This window comes from Perognathus longimembris, chromosome 6 (genome assembly GCF_023159225.1).
Source record: "Perognathus longimembris pacificus isolate PPM17 chromosome 6, ASM2315922v1, whole genome shotgun sequence".
Lineage (NCBI taxonomy): Eukaryota > Metazoa > Chordata > Mammalia > Rodentia > Heteromyidae > Perognathus > Perognathus longimembris.
Genome location: NC_063166.1, coordinates 26741404 through 26765791, shown reverse-complemented (window position 1 = coordinate 26765791; position 24388 = coordinate 26741404). Strand labels below are relative to the sequence as shown.

Here is a 24388-nt window from a genome sequence, read left to right as displayed (position 1 = left end):
ACAGGGAGGGAGGGAGGGAGCAGGCAGCTGAAGGTGGGGATGGTATACCATGTCTTAATCAAACAACTTTTGAAAGAACACAAGAGGAAGGAAGCCAAGGGGTGGAGAGAGTTCTGGACGTTCTGTTTAGGAGATGTGCATGAACTCTTGGGAGGTTATCTGAGGATGTTTATCCCAAGCCCTAGTCACATTTATCCTTGAAATGAGTGCCAGAGCATTAGAATTCAGGGGCAATGGCTCCTTCTGCGAAATGGTGTACCTGTTCTCTTCCCTTTCTGCAGATCCCAGACTGCTCATGGGTAGATGTGTATACAGACTGCTCATGGGTAGACGTGTACACAGAATGCATGAGCCCTGTGATCTACCCATCTGCAGATGTTGGATGGTCGTTGGGAAAGAATTACTGGTAGGAGACTTTCCCTTATTTAGGTTTTATTATTTCATTTACTTTTATTTTATTTATTTGTATTTTATTTTTGTGCCAGTACTAGGGCTTGAACTCAGGCCTGGGTGCTGTTCCTTTGGTTTTTTTCACTCAAATCTGTCACTCTATTCAGATACATCTCCACTCTTGGCTTTTTGGTGGTTATTTAAAGACAAGAGTCTCACAGACTTTCCTGCCCAGCCTTTTTTGAACCTCCATCCTCAGATCTCAGCCTCCTAAGTAGCTAGTATTGCATATGTCAGTCACTGGCACCCAGTTCCTTTATTTAGGTTTTACATAAGAAAATTAAAAACAATGAAACTAAATCACTCACTGCTGACTCAAGGATAGAGACTAGAATGCCAAGGGATGTAAATAAATTCACTTGGGTATTCATTAAGCAAAGCAAGATAAATCAGCCTTTAGGGTTTTTTTTTCTTCTTTATTGTCAAAGTGAAGTACAGAGGGGTTACAGTTTCAAACGTAAGACAAGTACATTTCTTATCCAACTTGTTACCTCCACCCTCATTTTCCCCCATCTCCCCCCTCCATGAGTTGTACAGTTGGTTTACAACAATTGGTTTTATAAATATTGCTAGTGCAATGGTTTGTCTTTTTATGCTTTGTCCCTTGATTTTGGTATTCCCTTTCCCTTCCCTAGATCCAATACACATATATTGGGCATCTACCCAAAAGATTACAAGCAAGACCACACTAAAGCCACCAGCACAACTATGTTAATCACAACACAATTTGTCATTGCTAAAATATGGAACCAACACAGATGCCACTCAGTAGATGAGTGGATCAAGAAAATGTGGTACATATGCACAATGGACTTCTATGCCTCTATCAGAAAGAATGACATTGCCCCATTCATAAGGAATTGGAAGGAGTTGGAAAAAAAATCATACTAAGTGAAGTAAGCCAGACCCAAACAAACATGAACTCTATGGTTTCCCTCATAGGGAATGATTAGTATATCTCTAGAATAGACGTGGCCTTTAGGTTTTATAACAGCCTGGCTTTCTATGGAACATCTGTTTTGGCAGTTCTCAGAGGGCTGGAGAAAAGAAGGTAAAAAGTATAAGAAGACAGGGGGGCTATGCAGGAAAGTTCCTTTAAGCTCAGCTGTGGTCTGGAGTTGCCTGGGTAACAGAGTAGGGGTAAGGAATGGGGTGACGGCCTGCAATTCTTACTTACATAACCAGGGAATCACTGAGTTTGCTGCTAAATGATATTTGTAATTTCTCTATGAACTTCCAGTCTGTCTCATCTTTGGAAAGCATTGTAAATTAAATTAAATTTAAGAAAGAAGTATTTTTTCCTATGTCTTATAAAATAGAAGCCAGGCCCTGTGGCTCACCTCTGTGATTCTAGATATTCAATCTGAGGACCAACGTTTGAAGCCAGCCCAAGCAGCAATGTCTATAAAACTTTTATTTCCAATTAACCAGTAAAACTCCAGAACTGTGGGGCTGGGGATATGGCCTAGTGGCAAGAGTGCCTGCCTCATATACATGAGGCCCTGGGTTCGATTCCCCAGCACCACATATACAGAAAATGGCCAGAAGTGGCGCTGTGGCTTAAGTGGCAGAGTGCTAGCCTTGAGCAAAAAGAAGCCAGGGACAGTGCTCAGGCCCTGAGTTCAAGCCCCAGGACTGGCCAAAAAAAAAAAAAAAAAAAAAAAACAACTCCAGAACTGTAAGTGTGGCTCAAGTGGTAGAACACTAGCCTTGAGCGAAAAAACTAAGGTCTAGATGAGGTCTAGAGTTCAAGCACCAGTACAGAATCACACACACACACACACACACACACACACACACACACACACGTAGAACCAGACAACAGGAGAGAAGAGAACCTTGGAAAATACAAGAGCGGGGTGAAAGGTAGAAAGATTAGGAGCTGAGTTATATTAGAATTCATAAATACTAGCACAGACCACCCTTGCCTATTTCTTTCCGGGTTTTTCTAATCTTGGATTTTGAATTCAAAGTTAAAATGATTCTTTAGTGGCAAGGTTATATCTTCCTTAAAAGAAGCAAAAAGAACTAGAGGCTGAGGGTATAGCTCCATTGCACAGTTGATGCTAAGCATACATGAGGCTCTGAACTCCATTCCCAAAACCAAAATTAAAAAACAAAAAAAGCAACTGTAACCCCTCTATGCATCACCCTTAAAATAAAATTTTCAAAAAAGAAGAAAGAAAGGAGGGAGAAAGGAAGAAAAGAGAAAAGGAAGGAGGGAGGGAGAAAGGAAGAGGGAGAGAGGAAAGGAAAGAGGGAGGGAAGAAGGAAGGAAAGGAGGGCAGGAGGGAGGGAGGGAAAACCATCATTCATAATTGTCACTCATGTAACACTTGCTCTTTTCAGGTTGTTCTGCTAAACTCTTTGTATGCAGAATTTCCCTTAATAATTGTAGCAGAATTTTACTTAATATGTATGACAACTACATGCAGAAGACACAGTTGTTAACCTCCCCTCGTACAGGCAGACTGAGTTTAACTCACCACAGAGCTGGCAAGTGGCACATCTAGACAAACCCTGCTTTTCTGCTTAGCATTGAACATGACCTTCCCCATGTTAGGTTATAACAGCGTTGGGTGCCCCATCATTTGAGTAGCTATCACGCTTTATAAAATCATCTGTCTAGCACTGGACGCTTGGGTGACATATACCTGTAATTCCAGCTATTTAGGAAGTGGAAGAAGGATAATGGTTCAAGTTTAGCCTGGGAAAATATAACAAGACCCCTTTCTCAATAAATTATCCAGATGTGGTGGTTCATATTTGTTATCACAGATGTACAAGGAGGCAGAGGCTGAAGAATTATAATCTGAAAAAAAGCCTGGGCAGGCAAAAACTTGACATCCCACCTGGAAAATAACTAAAGAACAGGGTCTGGGTCCAGTGGATCAAGTGGTAGAGTACCTGTTTAGCAAATACAAGGCCTGAGATCAAATTCAAGTATTAGCCTCACCCTATCAAATGAAGGTTCAAAATACACATGCAGAGAAACAACACAATCATGTATCAAGCTCAGCTTTACTTGAACAATTTGTTTCTGTAAATTATAGATCTTACTGCCACCCCCCCCCCCACCCAAGAATTGTGGCTCAAGCCAATTGGGGGAGGGGGGACTTGTTCCTCATTTTCCTAACAAGCTACAAGCTACCTAGCATATAACAGCTGTCATTACAGGAGAACATCATCATAGCTTACCTGATTCTTCCATGCAAACCCATTTGCCCTTGTTCCATACTCCAGAGAGTAGCAGATTTCTATGTACCACACTTTCGCAGGACACAGGGGACTCTCAATAAATACTTCCTGATTAAGGTGATATTTAAATCTCTAACCACAGGCTGGGGATATGGCTTAGTGGCAAGAGTGCTTGCTTCATATACATGAGGCCCTGGGTTCGATTCCTCAGCACCACATATACAGAAAATGGCCAGAAGTGGCACTGTGGCTCAAATGGCAGAGTGCTAGCCTTGAGCAAAAAGAAGCCAGGGACAGTGCTCAGGCCCTGAGTCCAAGCCCCAGGACTGCCCCCCCCCCAAAAAAAAAGTAAATCTCTAACCAGAACCATTCTTATGCTGCATTACTCCAAGTGAGATGACAATCTTTCCCTTTCTTTCTTTTTTTTTTGTGGGTGTGCATACACACACACACACACACACACACACACACACATACTGGCTTAAACTCAGGGCCTCACAGTCTTAGTTGGCTTTTTTACTCAAAGCTGGCACTCTACCACTTGAGCCACAGCTCCACTTCTGGCCTTTTGTTGGGTTAACTGGAGATAAGAGTCTCACAGACTTTCCAGGCCTGGCTGGATTGGAACAGCCATCCTCAGATCTTATCCTTCTAAGTGACTAGGAAGAAAGGTGTGAGCTACCGGTGTCCTTCTTAGAATTCAGATTTTTAACACTGACAAATAAAAAGTCGTATACATGAAAAGAATAGCAGAGTATCAGTTACCTTTGGTATTACCACCGTTATAATAACAACAAAGTAAATTAATTTTAAAAAGAAACAAAAGGCAAAAATTTAAAAAATGACTTCTATTAAGGTAACTTTTTCTTAAATATTAAATTTAGTTATCCTGGTTCTAAAACACCTCTTTGAAACCCTGAGATTATTTTAGAATAGGAGTGTGAGGGCATATGAAAATTCAAGTAGAGGGGCTGAGAATGTGGCATAGTGCTAGAGTGATTGCCTAGCATGCATGAAGCCTTGGGTTTGATTTCTCAGTATCACATAAACAGATAAGGCCAGAAGTGGTGCTGTGGCTCAAGTGGTAGAGTGCTAGCCTTGTGCAAAAGAAGCTCAGGGACAGTGCCCAGGCCCTGAGTTCAAGCCCTAAGACTGGCACAGAAAAAAAAAATTCAGGAAGAAACATCTGCAGTGATGATTTCAGTGTGCAGTTGAAGTACTTAGCGGGTTTCACTAAGATGACTTAGTGATTATTGGTCCTCCCCTGGCCAGTATGTCACCAAGTCAAATTTTAACAGAAATCAGCTCAGCATGCAATTAATCCTTCTCTGACTTTTAAAGTGGCCAGATTAAGTTTAGCTTTCTTCCAATGAATAATACAGTGTTGGAATTTTCTTTCTATTGAATCATTTAAGATGCAGGCTTGAGAGTGTCAAACTCCCTAACCCTGGGCCAGTCACTTAACTACTATGTCTAGGTAGCCTGGGGTAAAATGGAAGATGTCTACATTGACCTGAAGATTCAGGGCAGAGTAACTTATTAATGACTTGAAAGTACTTAGAACCTATGAAGTGCTATTAAAATCATTCCCATAAACCAGACACTGGTGGTTCACACCTGTAATCCTGTCTACTCAGAGGCTGAGATCTGAGGATTGTAGTTCGAAGTCAGCCCAGGCAGTAAAGTCCATGAGACTCTTTTCTCCAATTAACCACCCCAAAACTGGAAGTGGTGCTGAGGCTCACAGGCACTAGCCTTGAGCAAAAAAGCTCAGAGACAGCGTACAGGCCCTGAGTTCAAACCTGCTTCTCCTCCCCAACCAACAATCAATCAATAAACATCACTCCAATAATAATAATAATAACAACAATAATTATATGTGTATAAATAGTTTAAATGAAGCACAATAGCCAATGTCCATCTTGGAAATGAATCATTTAGGTTCCAGCATTGAGGATATCCTAGATGCTCCATAAGGTTTCTGACAAGTGACAAGGACACCAAAGCAAGTGGACACTCGTGAACTTGCCTTCTACTCCATTCCTTCTGTGTGTATTATGACAACTTGATGTAATTCAATGCTGTGTCCAAACCTGGGGATTTCTTCAATGCCTTTGGCCACTTTGGGCCACCAGAAGAAAGCGAGGTCTGTGTGATGGTACCCAACACATAGGAGAGGTAGATGCTATGCTAATCGGTGAGGGGGGTGTTTTTCTAGGAACTACTGGAGTATGGAGAAGAGATGCAGAGCAAGCGGGTACCTCTTCATCCATCCTCATGCTGGGGGTAGCATGAGGATGTGAAGACACACGTGGCTTCAAATCACACACGTGTGCTGCTGTAATACACTGGGCACCACATGCAGGCGTGAAGACACCCTGGCATCTGTCACACGTGTGCTGCTGTAATACACTAGGGACCACGACACGCGGTGGGTGATGCATAGGGCTTTGCAATATATACTATTATATTACACAAAGCATTACTAAACGCCAAGAGGTACGGCGGCCTTCGGCGGGGCAAGGAGCCCCGCCACAGGGTTTCGCAAGTCTGGGTGTCTAGCCTGGTGCCCCCACATTTCGGTGGGGGAAAGGATCCTCATCTTCGCAGTGCTGTTGTGCTCCCCAGCTGTGTGCGGCGGGGAAGCACAGCGTTCGGTGCCGCCCTTCGTCCCGGACTCCGCGCCTGGGCACCGGCAGGGGGCGCTGCAGCCAGGCCCAGACGCGACGCCGAACTGCTCCTCCGCGCGCCCTCCGCGTCCTTCCCCGTCGCCCGCGCTCAGGACCCGCCTCGCAGGTGCGTCTCTGCCCTCGCGGGGTCCGAGCTCCGAGGCCTGTTAGACTCGGGCTGGGGAGGTCCCCACGGCGCCCCCCCCCCGCCCTCCGGCGGGCCCGGGGCACCCCCTGCAGTGTGCATGCGCGGCACCGGGGACGCCGGAGGCTGGAGGGGGGGCTAAGGGAGGGGGGCAGTGGGTACTGACGAGGGGGCGACCGGGCGCGGGAGGTGGTGGGGATGGCTGGCCCCGCTTTCTGGGTGGACTCGGGCCGAGCTCCCCTAGGGACTCGGATCTCCCCGAGGAGTTTGGAAGGGCCGCAGGGTCCCCGGGAGGGGCGGGACTCAGGGTGGGAAGACTTAGGGCGGAGTCGGGGGTCCTGCAGGCCGCGAGACCCCGTTCCCGCACGCTCCCCCGCCACTGCTTTGGAGAAAAGGCGGGCGGAGGGGGTCAGTGAATGGGAGCAGGGGGCGGGGGCTGGGACGGTGAGTGGGGAGAGGGGGAAGGGGAGGGACGATGGGAGGGGCGATGGGGAAGGGGAGGGAACGGTGGGAGGGCCGAAGGGAAGGGAGGATGGTGGGGGGAGGGAGCAGACTCTGGACCCACTTTGAAGGTCGGGATTCTCTGACTTGGTGAGGGAAAGGCTGGGGTAAGGCCTTGGGAGGGCTGCGGGTTGGGCATCGGCCTCCAGCCTGGAGGGTGGGAAGGGCACCTGGGGCTGGAAGCAGAGGAGCAGGTGTTTCTCAGATGAGCTGGGGTAGTGGCTGGACTTTGGAGATTTGCCAGTCCCTGTCCCTGAGTTCTTTTGGACAAGGCTAGCTCTCTACCTTTGAGCTACAGCTCCACTTCCGGTTTCCTGGTGGGTAATTGGAGATGAGTCGCATGGGCTGCCTTAGAACCATGATCCTCAGATCTCAGCCTCCTAAGTAGTTAGGATTACAGGCGTGAGCCACCAGTCCAACTTTGAAATTTTTATATATGAGAAAAGTTGCAACAATAAGAGTTCGTTCCCATATACTATTTTCTCCATTTGCCCTCCATCTTACCTAACTGGAATTCAGCCATCTAAACCATAGCATTTAATCTATGTCGACATGCCCATACACACTACTACGTACCAAGTTAACAGACATTCAGCTTTTCCCCGCTCTCTCCCTATCACCCCTTTCCAGGTCTTGGACCCAGTCCAGGATCACACATTGTGATCAGTTATGTCCTTCACGGAGGCAGTTTCCCAGGCTTTTTCTTTCACAAGCTTGATACTATGTGGAAGAGTACTGGCCAGTTATGTTAGAGAGTGTCTCTCAATTTGGGTTTGCCTGGTATCTCTTAGTAATTCGCTTTGACCAAACGTTTAGAGAGGTGTTAGGGTTCTGTACATTTTTTTTTTAAAGCACCAGCCTTTCCTATAGTCTCGTTTTGAATCCTTTCCAAGCCTCTAAGGCAATGACTTACAGGCTTGATTGAGTAGCCATTAGAATTACCTGTAACTGGGTTGCAGGCTCGGCCCGGAGTATCCGACGCTGTTCTGGGGTGGAGCCTGGGCTCAGCGTTTCTTACACTCTCTCAGGAGATGCTACTACTGGCCCCAGCACCACACTGAGAGCCACTGCACAGGAGGGAGGCTTGAGAACACAACACACATTGAAAAGAGGATGAGTATCATAAAAAGCTGTTACCAGTGGTTGTGAGGAGTATTTACTTTTGCATCACACTGTGGCTAAACGACAGCTGTAACTCACTTGGCTCAGAGTTTCTGGGTCTATGGTGAGGCAGACCATCAAGATAGCAGAAGCGTGTGTGGGAGGAGGTCGACTGGAAGCTCAGAGCCACAACCGGAAGGGGCGGGGAAATGATGGCTCAGGGAACTACTTCCTCCAACCAGGCCCACCTTCCAGAGTCCTAACACCTTCTGGAAGTGCATAGATGACCCATCCATCTGGCACCATAGATGAAGAAAAGGAGGCACGGGAAACATGGGAGCCAGGAATCAGATGAACACTGTAAGGAACAGCTTGATGAGAAGCACATGGGCACGACTTTGCCCTAAGCTTTACACCACCACATTAAATTGTGATGTGTAGAAGAAAGAGAACAAAGGGAAAGCCATCATCCTCTACCTTTGCCCAAATAATTAGTATACTGTAGGAACTAGGTGAGGATATTTTAAAGAAAGACCTTCTGAGGGGATAAAAATGATCACAAAACTGTTTACAAGAAAGTCAGAGAAAACAAAATCATCTTAAGGAAGGGCACCTAGCCCTGGGCTGGTGGCTCATGCCTGTCGTCCTACCTAGTTAGGAGGCTGCAGCCTAGAGGATTGCAGTTCAAAGCTAACCCAGGCAGAAAAAGTCAGAAAGATTCATCTTCAATTCATTGGCAAAAAGCAGAGTTGGAGTGTGACTCAAGTGGTAAGGTGTCAGCTATGCAAGGCCAAGGACCTGAGTTCAGATATCAGTACCAGCAAAAGTATGTCTGTCTGGGGCACCTGGCCTAAAAGGAGCATGTAATGAAAGCCATCCTTTGTTTATCCCCAAATTTAGTATGCTAGCAAGACGATGTATCTGGCACCAATGAATATAATGTCAAACAGTGTAAGAGCAAGAACGATGGAATGTACCAGGTGTCCAGAACAAAGGGAAACACAGGTGAATTTGAGCCAACCCTCCACCCACTTTTCACCATAAACACCCCTGAGCTCAGAGCATATATTGTGCCCCATCAGATGTGCGCACACCCATGTCCTTGCTTTGCTCTGCTTTGCTAATTAACTTTCTTGGGCTTTCTTTAGAACCTCCATGAATTCTAAAATTCTTTTTTTGGTGACAGTGGCACAAACCTGGTACCCAAGAACTAGGTAGATGCCTCCTCTCTCTTGAATGCCTCCTCCCTGGAGGATCAACAGTTCCAATATGAAAACAATTGATCAGGTCAGGACCCTGACACTCTGTCCCTCATAGACATACCCAGAGGTGTACATTGCTAGTCTCCATCCAAGCACCTGTGAATGGAGTGCCCATCATAATATTCATACTTGCACACAGTCCCCAAGTTGTAATCATTTCACTGAAGACTTTTTCAGCTTTGCCATGCTGCTGTTTCTCATGTTTACTACAGTGTTCAATAAGTCACAAGACCTAGTCAATACTTTACTATAAAATAGGCTTCATATTAGATGATTGAGACCAGCTGTATGTAGTCTGAGTACATTTAAATTAGGCTAAGTTAAGCTAGGATGTTCTGCAGGTTAAATATATTAAATTCATTTTGGGGTCAAGGGCAGTGGTGATACTGGGAATTGAACTCGGGGCCTCATGCTTGCTAGGCAGGTGCTATACTATTCAAACCATGCTTTTAACTAGTTGGGGTTTCGTTTTTTAAGTGCTAGTCCTAAGGCTTGAACTCAGGGCCTGGACACTGTCTCTGAGGTGTTTTGTTTGTCTGTTTTTTGCTCAAGGCTAGTGCTGTATTACTTGAGAGCCACAGTTCCACTTCCTGAATTTTGCTGTTTCGTTGACTATTACAGTCTCATAGACTTTCCTGTCCACTTTGGCTTCAAACCACGATCATCAGATCTCAGCCTCCCAAGTAGCTAGGATTACAGATGTGAGCCACCAGTGCCCTGTGGGCTGTGATTCTCCACGAGCTTCCTCATGTCTCTGTGGATGACAGGGGCTAGCCACTACAGCCAGCTACTGCCCTTCTCCCTTACCCCTACAAACTTCATGTTGACCAGTCTAGCCTCCAACCATAATCCCTCAATCTCTACCTCTCAAGTAGCTAAGATTACAGGCTTGAGCCAATGAGCTTTACTTAAATACATTTTGATTAGCTGTATTTCCAGCCTACAATGAGGTTATTTGGGATATAAATTCATTGTAAGTCAAGGAGCACTGGTCCTGAGCCCAGGTCCTGAGTTCAAGCCCCCATACTGGCACATACATGCACGCACACACACACACACACACACACACACATACACATACACATCAGGACTCTATATCACAGGAAAAACTGACACATAAAAGGCATTCCACTAAGAATTCCTATTATTCCAGTAAGAATTCCTATTATGAGACAGATGTACCATGTGTGTGCATATATTCAAACACATACTTGAATATGTTACGATTGTTTCTATGTTGTTTTGTGATTTTTCTAAAGCCTACCTGGTATTTGTACTGCTAAGAAAACCGGATGCGACCTCTTCAGATTGCCCAGAGCAGACTCATTTTCCCCTTGTGCTGTGGACTGAAGCCTTTGTCCTCCTCCCAAAGCAAGCTTTACTTAACGATGGCTCGTCCAAGTTCAAGTAAGTTATTCTTAGTCCTTCATCTCCTCTCCAGTGGAATGTGAAGCCCTGAGTACTCCTACAGTCCCAGGGGGGATGCCTAGATTGAAGTAAGTGTCCGGGATGACTTTTGAGACACTGTGGTCTCTTGTCTTCCAAGCAAGTTCTTTCTAAACAAGGCTGGAGTTTCTCTCTTAATGGACTCAAGCTAAGTCCAAGGAAACCAAGCATAGAGAAAGGCAAGCAGTTTCACTGAGATGGAGGCAGAGCTGAGGTTCCAAGCAGATGGTGACCCAGCTTCTGCTTCCTCATGATCCCCAAACCCACAACATGCATTCACCCAGCCGGCTATGAACAACTGGGACAGGAACGATTTTTACTAGAATATCTGAAAGTGTAACTTTGTACAAGGTCAGGATCCAAAATACATACAGTTGATATGGGATATGAATGTCCAAATGTGCCACTGAATTCATACAGATCTTATTCTCTATCTAGGTATGGCAGACTTTCGGAAGTGTTTTGCAAAGGCAAAGCACATAGCCATCATTTCAGGGGCTGGCATTAGTGCTGAAAGTGGGGTTCCAACTTTCAGAGGAGCTGGAGGCTATTGGAGAAAATGGCAAGCTCAGGTTAGTAAGTTTCCCGAACAGTAAAAACTCTTTTTAATGAAACTATAACTGACTCTAGTACGATGCATACCCATGACACACACCACACTTCTTTTGAAAATTATCACAGCAGGATTTATATAGGATAGGATGCAATATGTGTTGATGCTCACTTTGGCAAGGTGTGTGTGCTTGTGTGTGTGTGTGCACGTGAGCGCGTACATAAGCATGTGTGCCAGTCCTAGGGCTTGTACTCAGGGCCTGGGCGCTGTCCCTGAGCTTCATTGCTCAAGGCTAGCACTCTAACACTTGATCCACACCTCCATTTCCAGCTTTTTGGTGGTAATTGGAGATAAGAGTCTCATGGACTTTCCTCTCCCCCAAATGGCTTTGAACCACAATCCTCTGATCTCAGCATCCTGAATAGCTAGGATTACAGGTGCAATCACCAGCTCCCAGCCTCATTTTGCTGATTTTTGAGAAGTGCATGCACCCTCATAAGCAAGATGTAGAATATTCTATCTTGCCCACTCTAAGGATTTCCTTGTGCCCTACCCAGCCGCCCCTAGGCTTTTTTTTTTTTTTTTTTTGCCATGAATGACATTTATCCCTCCTAGAAAAGGAGCTGTACTTTATTTTATATTCTGTTGCCCTATTATATTCTGCTTTTACAGGTGTATGTGTAGCTGTATGTATGTGTGTAGTTGTGCATGCACATGCATATAAGTGTACATTTGGTTGAATGTAATTTGTGTATGTGGTTATATTTAGAAATGTACAAGTATACATATGTGAATTGTGTATATATAGGTGTATAGGTTTGTAATTACACATATGTGCACTTGTATGTACATGTCATTTATATATGTATACTGTGTATATAGTTGGGTAAATACATGTTTCATATGTAAATTGTATGCATTTGTAGTTTGTAAGTATATGTATATTTGGTTGTATATGTGCAGTTGTATACTTGTCAGTATTGTGTCTGTAGTTGTGTGTATGTATATAAACATGTAGGTGGAATTCTATATAAATATGTATGCAAGTATGAACAGTTGTATGTATGTACTGTTGTGTATACATGCATGCATGTGTATGTATATTTTTCAGTGTTACTGTATATATGCAATTGTGTCTGTGAGTAATGTGTATAGTTGTGTGCTGGAATGCATGTGTATGTAGTTGTGTGTGTGGCTGTATACAGGAAAGTATGTATAATTTTATATGTGAGATATATGTAGCTGTTTATAGGAATGTAAGTGTATATGTGATTTTACGTGTAGTTGTGTGTGAGGCATGTGTAATTGTATATAGGAATGTATATGTGTAGTGTGTATGTGTTGTGTGTGTGTGTGTGTGTTTGTAGAGCTCTTTATAGTTATAAAAACTGGGTTTCTTAGCTATGCTGGCAGGGCCTCAATAGGACATTTTATCATACCTTTTTCCTGGGTATATTTCAAAATGAGATTGACCTCTATATATTTGGGGGCTATATATAAAGAGGCACATTCAGCCGCAAGCAATGTCTTCCCTCCTGGCTTTCCTTGCTGTTTCTCGTTTGATGGGTGACTGTGACCCCATTTTGAAATGGAGGACTGGAGATGGACCTCTCCCAGGCCTCAGATTCACCCCAGGATTGGGCCTAGGCTGCTGCTCCCCCTCTTCCCACCCCGCTACCCAGCCCAACCCTGCCTCTGCCTCCCAGGACTTGGCAACTCCCCAGGCCTTCGCCCACAACCCCTCGCGGGTGTGGGAGTTCTACCACTACCGGCGCGAGGTGATGCGGAGCAAGGAGCCCAACCCCGGGCACCTGGCCGTGGCCGAGTGCGAGGCCCGTCTGCGCCCCCAGGGCCGGCGGGTCGTGGTCATCACCCAGAACATTGACGAGCTGCACCGCAAGGCTGGCACCCAGAACCTCCTGGAAATCCACGGTGAGGGGACATCTGCACCCCCTGGCATCTGAACCCCGGGCTGCCCTGGCCACCCCCACTCACCAAATCCTGCTCCCCGTGCCCGGCCTGGCTTTAGCAAGATCGCCCCGTGGGAAGCAGTTTGGCCTCCGGTATGGCCCACCTGTTCAGCACCTGAGAGTTTAACACCTGTTTTTGCGTTAGGTAGACTGGGCAGCACTGTTCACTTGGACCTTGCTGTGTCCCAAGAACAGTTAGCAACCTGTTAACCCAGGGTCTCTGCCATGTTGATCCTCACACATGCACCAAGGATGATAATGCCTATTTACAGAGCTCTTTGAAGACTCTGGGTAAACCATTTGGGTGGCTTGGTTAGAGTTCATTTTGGTTGCAAAGGATGAGAACTTTCTTGTAACTTGGGTAAAAAGAAACCTTTTCATTTCATTAAATTGAAGATGCTCTCACTTTTAGGGTGCATTCTGAGCTGTGTGTAGTTACAGATGTAACATCTGAGAAACACTGGAGTCACAACAATAGACACAAAAATAATTGTCTCAGCAATGCAAAATTTACTTCTGCAGAAGGGTGTACTAGCAGTCAAAAATCTGGCAAGCAAACACACAAAACAGGCAGCCTGCTCCCATATTTATCCCTAATGCAGCTGCCTGGCCCTCTGTTCAGATTGGTTGAGCTCAGGTTCACAATCTCGTCATTGGCTAGTTTGAAGAAAGTAAGGTGTATTTACATTAGGTGACTTTGACATAAGATTAACAGTTCACAATCTCAAAACATATGCACACCCTAACCATTTCTTGAACTGTCTGAGGTGTGTCTTCTAAGTTGTATCTTAATTCCATCTTTTAAAAAAAAAGGACAAAACCTTAAAAAAAATCATACTTCAAAGTTGTTCTCATTTTTTCTTATTCTTGCTGATATTGTCTTAACAGAATCATCAACAAGAGCCAAGCCACTAGGCCAAAGCAGAAGCTTTTAAGTAATCCACTTTGATAGAAAAGAATTTTTCTCACAATGTGGTGGTACATGCCTTTAATCCCTGCTGCTTAGAAGGCTGAGGCAAGATGATCAGTTGGGCCTAGGAATTGGGGCCAGCCTGTGCAATATAGCAGGACCCTGTTTCTAAGTAGATAAACACAGCAAGTTCTTAATGTAATACTTAAGAATAAGATAATGTGCCCAGGGCTGGGAATGTGGCTTAGCGGTAGTGCGCTTGTCTAGCATGCCCTGGGTTCCATTCCTCAGTACCACATAAACAGAAAAAGCTGAAGTGGCGCTGTGGCTCAAGTGGTAAAGTGTTAGCCTTGAGCAAAAAAAAAAAAAGCTCAAGGACAGTGCTCAGACCCTGAGTTCAAGCCTCAGGCCTGGCCAAAAACTAAAAAAAAAAAATCTGCTCTAACTATGATATGCAATTTTATTATCCTTTATTTGTTGTTCTACACTTATAGAAAGGACTTGCTAAAACTTACTAATGGCCAGGTGCTAGTGGCTCACATCTGTAATCTTAGTTACTTAGGACATTTGGAGGATTGTAGTTTCAAGCTAGCCTGGACAGAGAAGTTCACTGGACTTCATCTCCAAAATAACTAGCAGAGGGGCTGGGGATATGGCCTAGTGGCAAGAGAGCTTGCCTCGTATACATGAGGCCCTGGGTTCGATTCCCCAGCACCACATATACAGAAAACGGCCAGAAGTGGCGCTGTGGCTCAAGTGGCAGAGTGCTAGCCTTGAGCAAAAGGAAGCCAGGGACAGTGCTCAGGCCCTGAGTCCAAGGCCCAGGGCTGGCCAAAAAAAAAACAAAACAAAACAAAACAAAAAAAAAAACCAAAATAACTAGCAGAAAGCAGGGCTGGAGGCATGGCTCAAGCAGTAGAGCACCAGCCATGAGTAAGCAAGCTCAAAGCCCTGAGTTCAAACTCCAAATACTTTAAAACAAACAAACAAAAACCCTTTGTTTATATAAACTCCAAACACAAAGAAATGGAAATATATATGATAGAAATGCTAATTACCCTCACCTGATCATTAAAAGTTGTATACGTGTATCAAATTGCCATGCTGCACCCTATACATATAATTATACATCAACTAAAAATAATTTTAAAACTTAGTTTCAAAACATACATGTATGTATGTTTGTATGCAGTTTTTGATGGTACTGAGGTTTGAACTTAGCACCTGATGTTTTCTCAGCCAGTGCTCTACCAATAGAGATATATCCCTATGTCTTTGATCTTTAGTTAGTTTTTCAGATAGAGTCTCATGTTTTTGCCAGGACTAACCTTGGACCAAGATCCTTCTATCTCTGTCTTCAGAGTAGCTGGTATTACAAGTGTGAACCATTTGGCTTATCCCTCTTTTCATCAGTTATTTAATTTTATGTAAACATTAAAGCTTCATTACTTTAAAGCGAAGGTTTTAGAAACATACTGTAGGTCACTGACCCTTCAAAATCACATACTTAGTTAATCATACCGTAAGTGTTAAGTGGAGATGCCTCTTCCCTGTTGACTACTTTAGGCCTACCTGAACATCACTCCAAGCCACGTTAATCCTACAGCTACTTGTTTTCTCCTCCAGACAAGGAAGCCCTTTTAATCTACTGGCATTTGTATTTCCCATGATTCCTAAGCTAGACCCATTTGCTAAGAGGAGTGGATAAAAACTCAATTAGACATAATAACAGTTGCTCTTGATTATACAAAGTTCTGAACTTAACATGTGTTTTTCAGGAACCTTATTTAAAACTCGATGCACCTCTTGTGGAGTTGTGGCTGAGAATTACAACAGTCCTATTTGTCCAGCTTTATCAGGAAAAGGGTAATTATGCATCATGACAATATGTCATTTTCTCCTCTAAGTGCAACATAGATAGCAAGAAATTAAACATTCATTGAAAATTCCTGTGAATATGTATGAGAAATAAGACTGGACTATAGACAATTGATAAAATAAATATTTGACTCACAATTTACAGTGTGAAATACAAACAACAGGATAGTAAATGATACAGTATGATCCCAACTTTTTAAATATACACTTCATGTTTATGCATCTATATGGTGGTTAAAAGCTCAGAAAAAAACAACAACAAAGTATTATATTACTATTGGTATCAGAAGTGAAGGGGTTATGGATGATTGTGTGTGTGTGTGTGCGTGTGTGTGTGTGTGTGTGTCTTGCTGGGGATCAAACCCAGATCAAGCCTTGAACACTCCAGTGACTTGCTCTCCTATTAAGCCATACCCTTGATCCCTGGATAAATCTATTTTTTCTTTCCAACATTTCTATACTGAGTATGTATTATTATAAGTAGGAAAAATTGTGAGCTCAGAATATTGGGAAAAGTTTACCGGGCCATTTTAGTGTAGTACAAATTCTTTTTTTTTTTTTTTTTCCTGATTCCAGGGCTTGAACCCAGAGCCTGGGCTCTATCCCTGAGTCTCTTTGCGCTCAAGCCTAGTAGTGCTCTACCACTTGAGCCACAGTGTCATTTCCGGCTTTTTTTCTGAGTAGATTATGGGAGGTAAGAGTCTTATAGTCTTTCTTCCCCTGGCTGGCTTCCAACCATGGTGCTCAGATCTCAGCCTCCTGAGTAGCTAGGATTACAGGCGTGAGCCACTGGCACCCAGCAACAGTGTAGTATAAATTCTGTAAATGATGAGTGAATATGACATAATTGCAGATGAGCCAAATGATGCTGAAACTTGTGTAAGATGAGTCACAACACTCCTCCTTAGCAAGCCAGGTCATTCCAGGTCTCCCCCCACCCCCCAAGATCCCTCTGGAGTGAAAGCCACTGGCCATTATTTGAAGCCTCTCCTCCTAGCTCTCTTCCTTGTGAGCATGCAGAAGGAGTTCTGCCAAAGAGAGAAGCTTCATTCTTTGATTATACATATCAATGACCCTCCTTCTTTTCTAATACTTCAGTGCTCCAGATCCTGAAACCCGAGATGCTGGCATCCCAGTTGAGAAACTGCCCAGGTGGGTAAAAAAAAACTTTATATTTAGTGTTACCGATTGCAAAAGAAGAAAATAATCAAGATGTAAATATTTATTAGTTACTTGTATTTTTGCACTACTGGGGTTTGGATTTAGCCTCACATTTGCTAGGCAAGCACTCTGCCACATAAGCCATGCCCCAGTCCTTTCGTTCTTCAGATAGGGTCTTGTGCTTTTGCCCAACATGACCTCCCAATGTGATTTACCTACCTCTCCCAAGTAGCTGGAGCGACAGGCATGCATCATTATGCCTGGATTGTTTTTGAGATGAAGTCTTGCTAACTTTTGCCCAAGGTTAGTCTTGAACTGCAATCCTCTGTGTCTGCCTCCTGGTTAGCTGAGATTATAGGCATACACACTATATGTCTGTCAAGGAACATCTTTTATCTAGTCCCACACCGTGTGTGTGTGTGTGTGTGTGTGTGTGTGTGTGTGTGTGTACTGTGTGTGTGTGTGTGTTCTTTTTGAGACAGAGCCTTCCTGTATTGCTCAGGCTAGCCCCAGAGTTCTGACCTTGTGATCTTACTACTTCATCCCTCTGTAACTGGGATTACAAACAAATGCCCTTGCACTCAGCTTCTTCCCCTTATGCTTAGTGTTTTGATAGATTATTTGAGTTCTGGAGCTATGTGACAGTCCATTATCTAGATTTTAAAAAGTATAAGGCTACATCTTGAACTTTGCCAGTAAATAGTATCTGCTGTTGTCTTTGTCCTGTCTCCTCCTCCTTCTTCCTTCTCCTCCCCTTCCCTTCCCCCTCTTCCTCCCTTTCTCCCCCTCTCTTCCCCTTCCACTTCCCCTTCTCCCTCCCCTTCTCCCTCCCCCCTTCCCCTCCCCCTTCTCTTCTCCTCCTCCTTCGCTTCCTCCTCCTCTTTTCCATTCTCCTCATCCTCAATATTATTAGTCCAGGGCTAGGGAAGCATTCAAAGGTTTTTCAAGGACAAAAATGCTTCACCAAACCATTTTTGTAGACTAAAGAAAAGAAGCTGGGCATAGAAGGTGAGGTAAAAGGATAACAAAATTGAGTCTAGCCTGGGTAAAAGTAAGAACAGACCCTCTTTCAAAATCAAAGTAAAAATAAAAGAGCCCAGGGCATAGCTCAAATGGTAGAATCCTTGCACAAGGCCCTGGAGTGTATTCCCCAGTTCCAGAAAAAAAAAGGATTTTGATTTCAATTTTTCAAATCTAGTCATTGAAACAGTGCTTCCAACAGTGTTCAGAGCTTCATAGTACATACCATGCCAAAAGCATTTCTTCAAAAAGAAAAGATGTTACATGGCCTAAGAAACGTGGAAGAGTTAAAACACATTTGCTTTGTTACAGGATTTCTCAGAAGGTTCAGCAGACTAAAATGCATTGCTGCTTTCTTAGAAGTGCCCATACAGTGTTGCTAGTTCACTGCTTTATTTCGTCACAGACCCTTTGGTGTTTTTCTTAGGATTTTCATTACTGAACTCATTACTAATTGAAATCTGAAATAATAGTTCTCTGGGTTCCTGAGTAGGAGATTATTACTAGGCTAATGGTATGTTGGGGGGGGGGGTGAGCTTGAGGAGAAGGCAGAAGACAAGCGCCTGCAGTTATGAGCGCTGAAAAACTGGCCACAGGCACAGGTCCCAAGAAAGGAGTGAATCAGCCAGAAAGTAGAAGGGGTCATTGAAGATTTTAGGGGTTCTGTAAGTTTTGAAGGCAGATCCCAGGCCAATGTTCTTCCCAGAACTGTTTTGTAATTTACAAGGCAAAGCTCCTGGAAAGAGCAGTCCATCTCAGCTGACTCCTTGTCTATACCACTGGGTGGGCAGAAAGATGAAAACTTACTGGGGAAATTACACTTGGCAGGTTCCCATGAGTGAGGTGTGTGTGGGGGGGGGGGGATGGGGTGGGGTTATAACCAGAGGTGGCTCACTTGAATGGTTTGGGCAGCCCCCAGCCTTCCCTGCGTCTTCTGCCAAGCAGCTAAGGGTGATTCACAATTGCTGTCTTCCAGGTGTGAGGAGGCAGGGTGCGGGGGCTTGCTGCGACCTCATGTAGTGTGGTTTGGAGAAAACCTGGATCCTGCCATTCTGGAGGAGGTGGACAGAGAGCTTGCACTCTGTGACTTGTGTCTAGTGGTAGGTCATACCCTTCTGTCCTCAGGATTCTCTGAAGCAATGGGGTTTGTTGTTGCTTCCCTTCCTTCACTTCCCTTCCCTTCCTCCTCTCCTTCCTTCTCTTCTTTCTTTTTAACTCAGATCATAAGCTGGGTGTGGTGGTACAAGCCTGTGACCCCAGCTATGCAGGAGGCATAAATAGGAGGACTATTATAGAGCAGGGCAGCCTGTACAAACATGTAAGACCCTGTTTGAAAAATAACTAAAGAAAATAGAGCAAGAGGGCTGGGAATGTGGCTTAATGGTAGAGTGTCCAGAAATTCATGATCAGTGAGACCACTCGGGTGACAATCTGGGATGAAAAGAATTTTATTGAGTGAGAAAGTACTGGCATGCCAGGACTGCACTAGAGATGGGGATCTCAAGAGGCAGCCCCGAGCCATCTCAGAAGGCTGCTTTTAAACCCAAAATCCACAGGAATTCCTAATTGTAGTGGCCCATTAATTTTGAGAAGTATCCAGGAACCAGTTCATTACTTTCCAGAAATATCCCGAAACTGGTTTCATTACTTTTGAGGAATGTCCAGAAACTGGTTTCAAACCAGTCAGGGCATCTTGACCATAATGGAAACCATCTAGCCATCTGGTGACAAACAGGATGTAGCTGGGGGGGGGGGGGGGAGCTACACAATACAGAGCAAAGGTCATTTGAGAAAGTTTCACATTGAACAATGACATTAATATTGAATAATATTGGGAATACATTTGTGTAACGTTAGTATAGTAACAGATTATTTATATCACTTCAAGTGCTTACCTGGCATGCATACAGCCCTGGGTTCAATTCCTTACTACCACACAAACAGAAAAGGCCAGAATTGGTGCTGTGGCTCAAGTGGCAGAGTACTAACCTTGAGCAAAAGAAGCTTAGAGACAGTGGCCAGGCCTTGAGCTCCAGTCCCAGGACTGACCAAAAAGAAAGAGAGAGAGAGAGAAAGAGAGAGAGAGAGAGAGAGAGAGAGAGAGAGAGAGAGAGAGAGAGAGAGAGAGAGAGAGAGAGAGAGAGCGAGAGAGAGCGCTTAGGAGACGTAACTCAAGTGGCATAACACCTGCCTATTAAGTGATTAAGTGTGAGGTCCTAGGTTCAAACCCCAGGACTGCCTCCCTACCAAAATTAACTATTTACTGTGGGGTAGTAGAATTATGGGTAACATGCATACCTTTTGTTGTTACATTTTCTTTTCTTTTTTGTGTGTGTGGGGGGGCAATCCTGGGGCTTGGACTCAGGGCCTGAGCACTGTCCCTGGCTTTTTGCTCAAGGCTAGCACTCTGCCACTTGAGCCACAGTGCCACTTCTGGCCATTTTCTGTATATGTGGTGCTGGGGAATTGAACCCAGGGCCTCATGTATACGAGGCAAGCACTCTTGCCACTAGGCCATATCCCCAGCCCTTGTTGTTACATTTTCTAAGTTAGGGAAAGAACATGGATCATTTTCATAACTTCCAAGATCAGAAACATAAACAGTATTTCCTCACCCTGCTCTGTCCACTCCTGTAACTCTCCTTTCTGTATCACAGAACCTATTCTACAATAGGTTTCAAGGTTGCTGCTCAGCTCGCACGTGTGGAACACCCCCCACCCCACCCCCAGTGTCTCATCCAGCTTAGCCTTGCTCTCACAGCAGCCACAGTCCTGCCTGGATTTATGGAAGGTTTTCTGAAAAGAACCTTCTCAGAAAGTCTCCCCACACATACTGCGGTCACTCATCCCCATGTGCTGTTTTGCAGGTGGGGACTTCGTCTGTGGTCTACCCAGCTGCTTTGTTTGCCCCACAAGTGGCTGCTAGGGGAGTTCCAGTGGCTGAGTTTAACACGGAGACCACCCCAGCCACAAACACATTCAGGTACACGGATGCAAAGCTGGGCAACGGGAGGTGGAGGGCACGCTTGGACGCATCACCACAGCAGACCTTACCGGCGGTCCTAATTTTTAGGAAAGGTAGGGACAGGAGAAAGGAACGAGAGAGGATTTTGCTTCATAGCTCTGAAGGCTGTCTCAATATAGGGTATGCCACAGGCTTTTGTTTCTTGTTTGTTTGTCAGAACTGGGGCTTGAACTCAGGGCGTGACCACTGTCCCTGGCTTCTTTTTGCTCAAGGCTAGCACTCTACCACTTGAGCCACAGGGGCCACTTCTGGCTTTTTCTATTTATGTGGTGCTGAGGAATCAAACCCAGGGCTTCATGTATGCTATGCAAGCGCTTTACCACTAGGCCATATCCCAGCCCCTTTTGTTTCCTTTTGAAAGATCTTTGTTTCTTAGATTTTCCTTGCAGTTTATATTGTAAGCTGCATTTGGTAATGACCTTTTACATACAGGCAAGTAGCCCTTGGCTGGGAAGCCTGACAAATGACACAGGAAAACCTCTCTTCACCAGGTAAATTTGTCTTCAGTTTGATTCCCAAGAACCTCTCAGGAATTCTAGATCCCATGTTATGCCTTGGCCCTTGGTTTATATTTAATCCTTGCTTGCTAGCTAAATTTCCTTCTAGATTATAATACCCAGTGATATTTTAATAGTACTTTGGGTCCTTAATCAAAGGCTTTTCATGTTGGCGGATTGTTTTTTTTTTAAAGTCCGTGACTGGGCTCCAATTCCTGTGATCGTGATGCCAACTGAAGTTTGCCTTGACATGGTGATTGCTCTTAGCTTCTTTCCTAGAGATTCTCCTGTACATCCAGGATGTGATGAGTTGGCACTGGGATAAAATATGTGCCACAGGCACTTAAGTAGCCTCCTCTTAAGGTGACTCAGTTGACTTTGGTACTGGTCTTTCTTATGCATTCATGTAATTAGCTACCTAGTCCATAATTCATCATTTGTTTGTAAGTGGTAAAAACACTAATTTTTCTTTTTAAAAATATTTTATTGTTATTATAAAGATGATGTACAGAGGGGTTACAGTTATGCAAATCAGGTAAATGGTACATTTCTTTTTGGACAATGTCATTCCCTCCACCGCTCAAAAAAAGTTCTCTAAAAAAATGTCTCTCAAGACTGGGAATGTGGCTTAATGGTAGAGTGCTTGCCTTGCATGCATGAAGCTCTGGGTTCGATTCCCACATAAACAGTACCACATAAACAGAAAAAGCTGGAAGTGGTGCTATGGCTCAAGTGATAGAGTGCTGACCTTGAGCAAAAGATGCTAATGGACAGAGCCCAGGCCTTGAGCTCAAGCCTCAGGACTGAAAAAAAAAAAAAGTCTCCTATGCAAAATTTATGCTCTATAGTACAAAACATTATTGAAAGAAAGAATACTAAATAGAAATACATCCCATATTCATGAACTGGACTACTTCATATTAAGATGACAATATTCTCCAAGAGAGGCTCAACAATCCCTATCAAAATTATAACTAGTTTTTTTTTTTTCAGAAATAGACAGGCAATCCCAAAATTCATAAGAAAATTAAAGGGACTTTTCCGTCAAAGCAAAAAGAACAAAATCACACCAAGACATTTCAAAACTTACTGCAGTTATTTAACCAAGGCAGTGTGGCACTTGGTGTAAGGATGGATATATAAAACCAGTAGAACAGAACTGTCTAGTAAAAAACAAAAACCCTCATATTTGTGGTCAGAGGGTTTTTGCAGAGACGGGGAAAATGGCTCAGTGGGCTTTTCAATTATGGTGCTGGGTAGCTTCATTCAACTGGAGTCAGACCCTTTGCCACAACACACACCAAAATTAACTCAAAATGGGTCATAGACCTGAACTTAAGAGCTAAAACTATAAAATCCTTAGAAAGAAAACAAATGAGTAAGTCTTTGTGACCCTGTGTTACCTAAAACTTTCTTACACATGATACCAAAAGCATGAGTACCAGAAGAAAAATGAGTAAATTGGTTTTTATCAAAGTTTAACACTTTTGTACGTCAATAGAAGCCATCAGTAGAGTGAAAATCCACCTACAAAATTGGAGAAAAAACTTTTCCTTTTAAAATTATCTCTGGTATTAATTCAACATGTCAATGTATGAGTACAATATAGAAAATATTTTTAATAGTTGATAGATTTCTATATAGACTATATAAAGAACTCTTAAAACTAAAACAGATAATGTAGTTAAGACTAGCCAAAAAAGTTGAAGACATTTCTCCAAATATGTACATATAATCAATAAGCTTATTACAATGACATTCAACATCACTAGTCAGTAGGATATACAAATGAAAGCTACAATGAAATACCACTTCACAACCACCACAGTGACTCTAATTAGAAAAAGAGGGAAAGAGCAAGTAGTGAGGACTTAGAGCCCATGTATGTCAGGTGGAAGGCATGGCAGGAGTGTGTAGTAGGGCTGCAGCTACTTTTGAAGAACCTAGTTACACCCCCCCCCCAAAAAAAAAGGAAAAGAAAAAAAATTAGCACAGAAATTATAGACACCACCAGGTGCTCGTTCCTCATGCTTATAATCCTGGATCCTTAAGAGGCTAAGAACTCAGAATCAAAGTTCAGAGCCAGCATCAGCCTCTTAACTGGAGAATTAACCACTAAAAAGTTAGAAGTGGAGCTGTAGCTTTAAGTGGTTGAGTGCTAGCTCTGAACACAAAAGCTCTAGGACTGCACCCAGGCCCCGAGTTCAAGTCCCAGTACCACCACCAACAACAAATTCTAGACAGCATATTTGTAAGTTTGGATGTAATGAAGAAATTCTGCAGGTAGCCATTCATATTGCTAACATGTTGCTCCTAACTGCATCATCTTGTCCTTCTGTTCAGGTTTCACTTCCAGGGCCCCTGTGGGACTACCCTTCCTGAAGCCCTGGCTCCTCATGAAATGGAAACTGTTCCTTAAGTGTCCCGTGGAAGGAAAAACGATAGTGTATCTGAGAACTAGGCCACCGCAGAACGTTCTTGTGGATGCTGAAGCTGAATACGGAAGACCTAAACATATCCTGATACCTGGTGGGAATTCAACCTGTTGATGAATGATTGGCTTAGAATAGTTGTGGCAAAGGCATTTATTTAGAAGAAGCCA

At 43.9% G+C, this 24388-nt stretch overlaps 1 protein-coding gene across 2 annotated transcripts; it reads left to right on the top strand.

Annotated features, from left to right (window-relative positions):
- Positions 1 to 6384: 6384 nt before the first annotated feature.
- Positions 6385 to 24334, top strand: Sirt5 (sirtuin 5). Of its 2 annotated transcripts, none has more exons than XM_048348448.1 (9): positions 6385 to 6444; positions 10586 to 10733; positions 11211 to 11344; positions 13032 to 13257; positions 15984 to 16071; positions 17182 to 17235; positions 19241 to 19364; positions 21132 to 21247; positions 24130 to 24334. In XM_048348448.1, the coding sequence occupies exons 2-9, from the start codon at positions 10619 to 10621 to the stop codon at positions 24203 to 24205; spliced, it is 933 nt and encodes a 310-aa protein (XP_048204405.1). In that variant the 5' UTR covers positions 6385 to 6444; positions 10586 to 10618; the 3' UTR covers positions 24206 to 24334. The 2 variants fall into 2 exon arrangements, with proteins under 2 accessions (XP_048204405.1, XP_048204404.1); XM_048348447.1 differs by lacking the exon at positions 6385 to 6444 and adding an exon at positions 8262 to 8285.
- The last annotated feature ends 54 nt before the right edge of the window (positions 24335 to 24388 follow it).

Excerpts from the sequence above, each read along its gene's own strand:
- Sirt5 (XM_048348448.1), top strand. The coding sequence starts at position 10,619 with ATGCGACCTCTTCAGATTGCCCAGAGCAGACTCATTTTCCCCTTGTGC. Across the intron at positions 10,734-11,210 it reads GATGGCTCGTCCAAGTTCAA|GTATGGCAGACTTTCGGAAG; the intron begins GTAAGTTATTCT and ends TTCTCTATCTAG. Across the intron at positions 11,345-13,031 it reads GGAGAAAATGGCAAGCTCAG|GACTTGGCAACTCCCCAGGC; the intron begins GTTAGTAAGTTT and ends TCTGCCTCCCAG.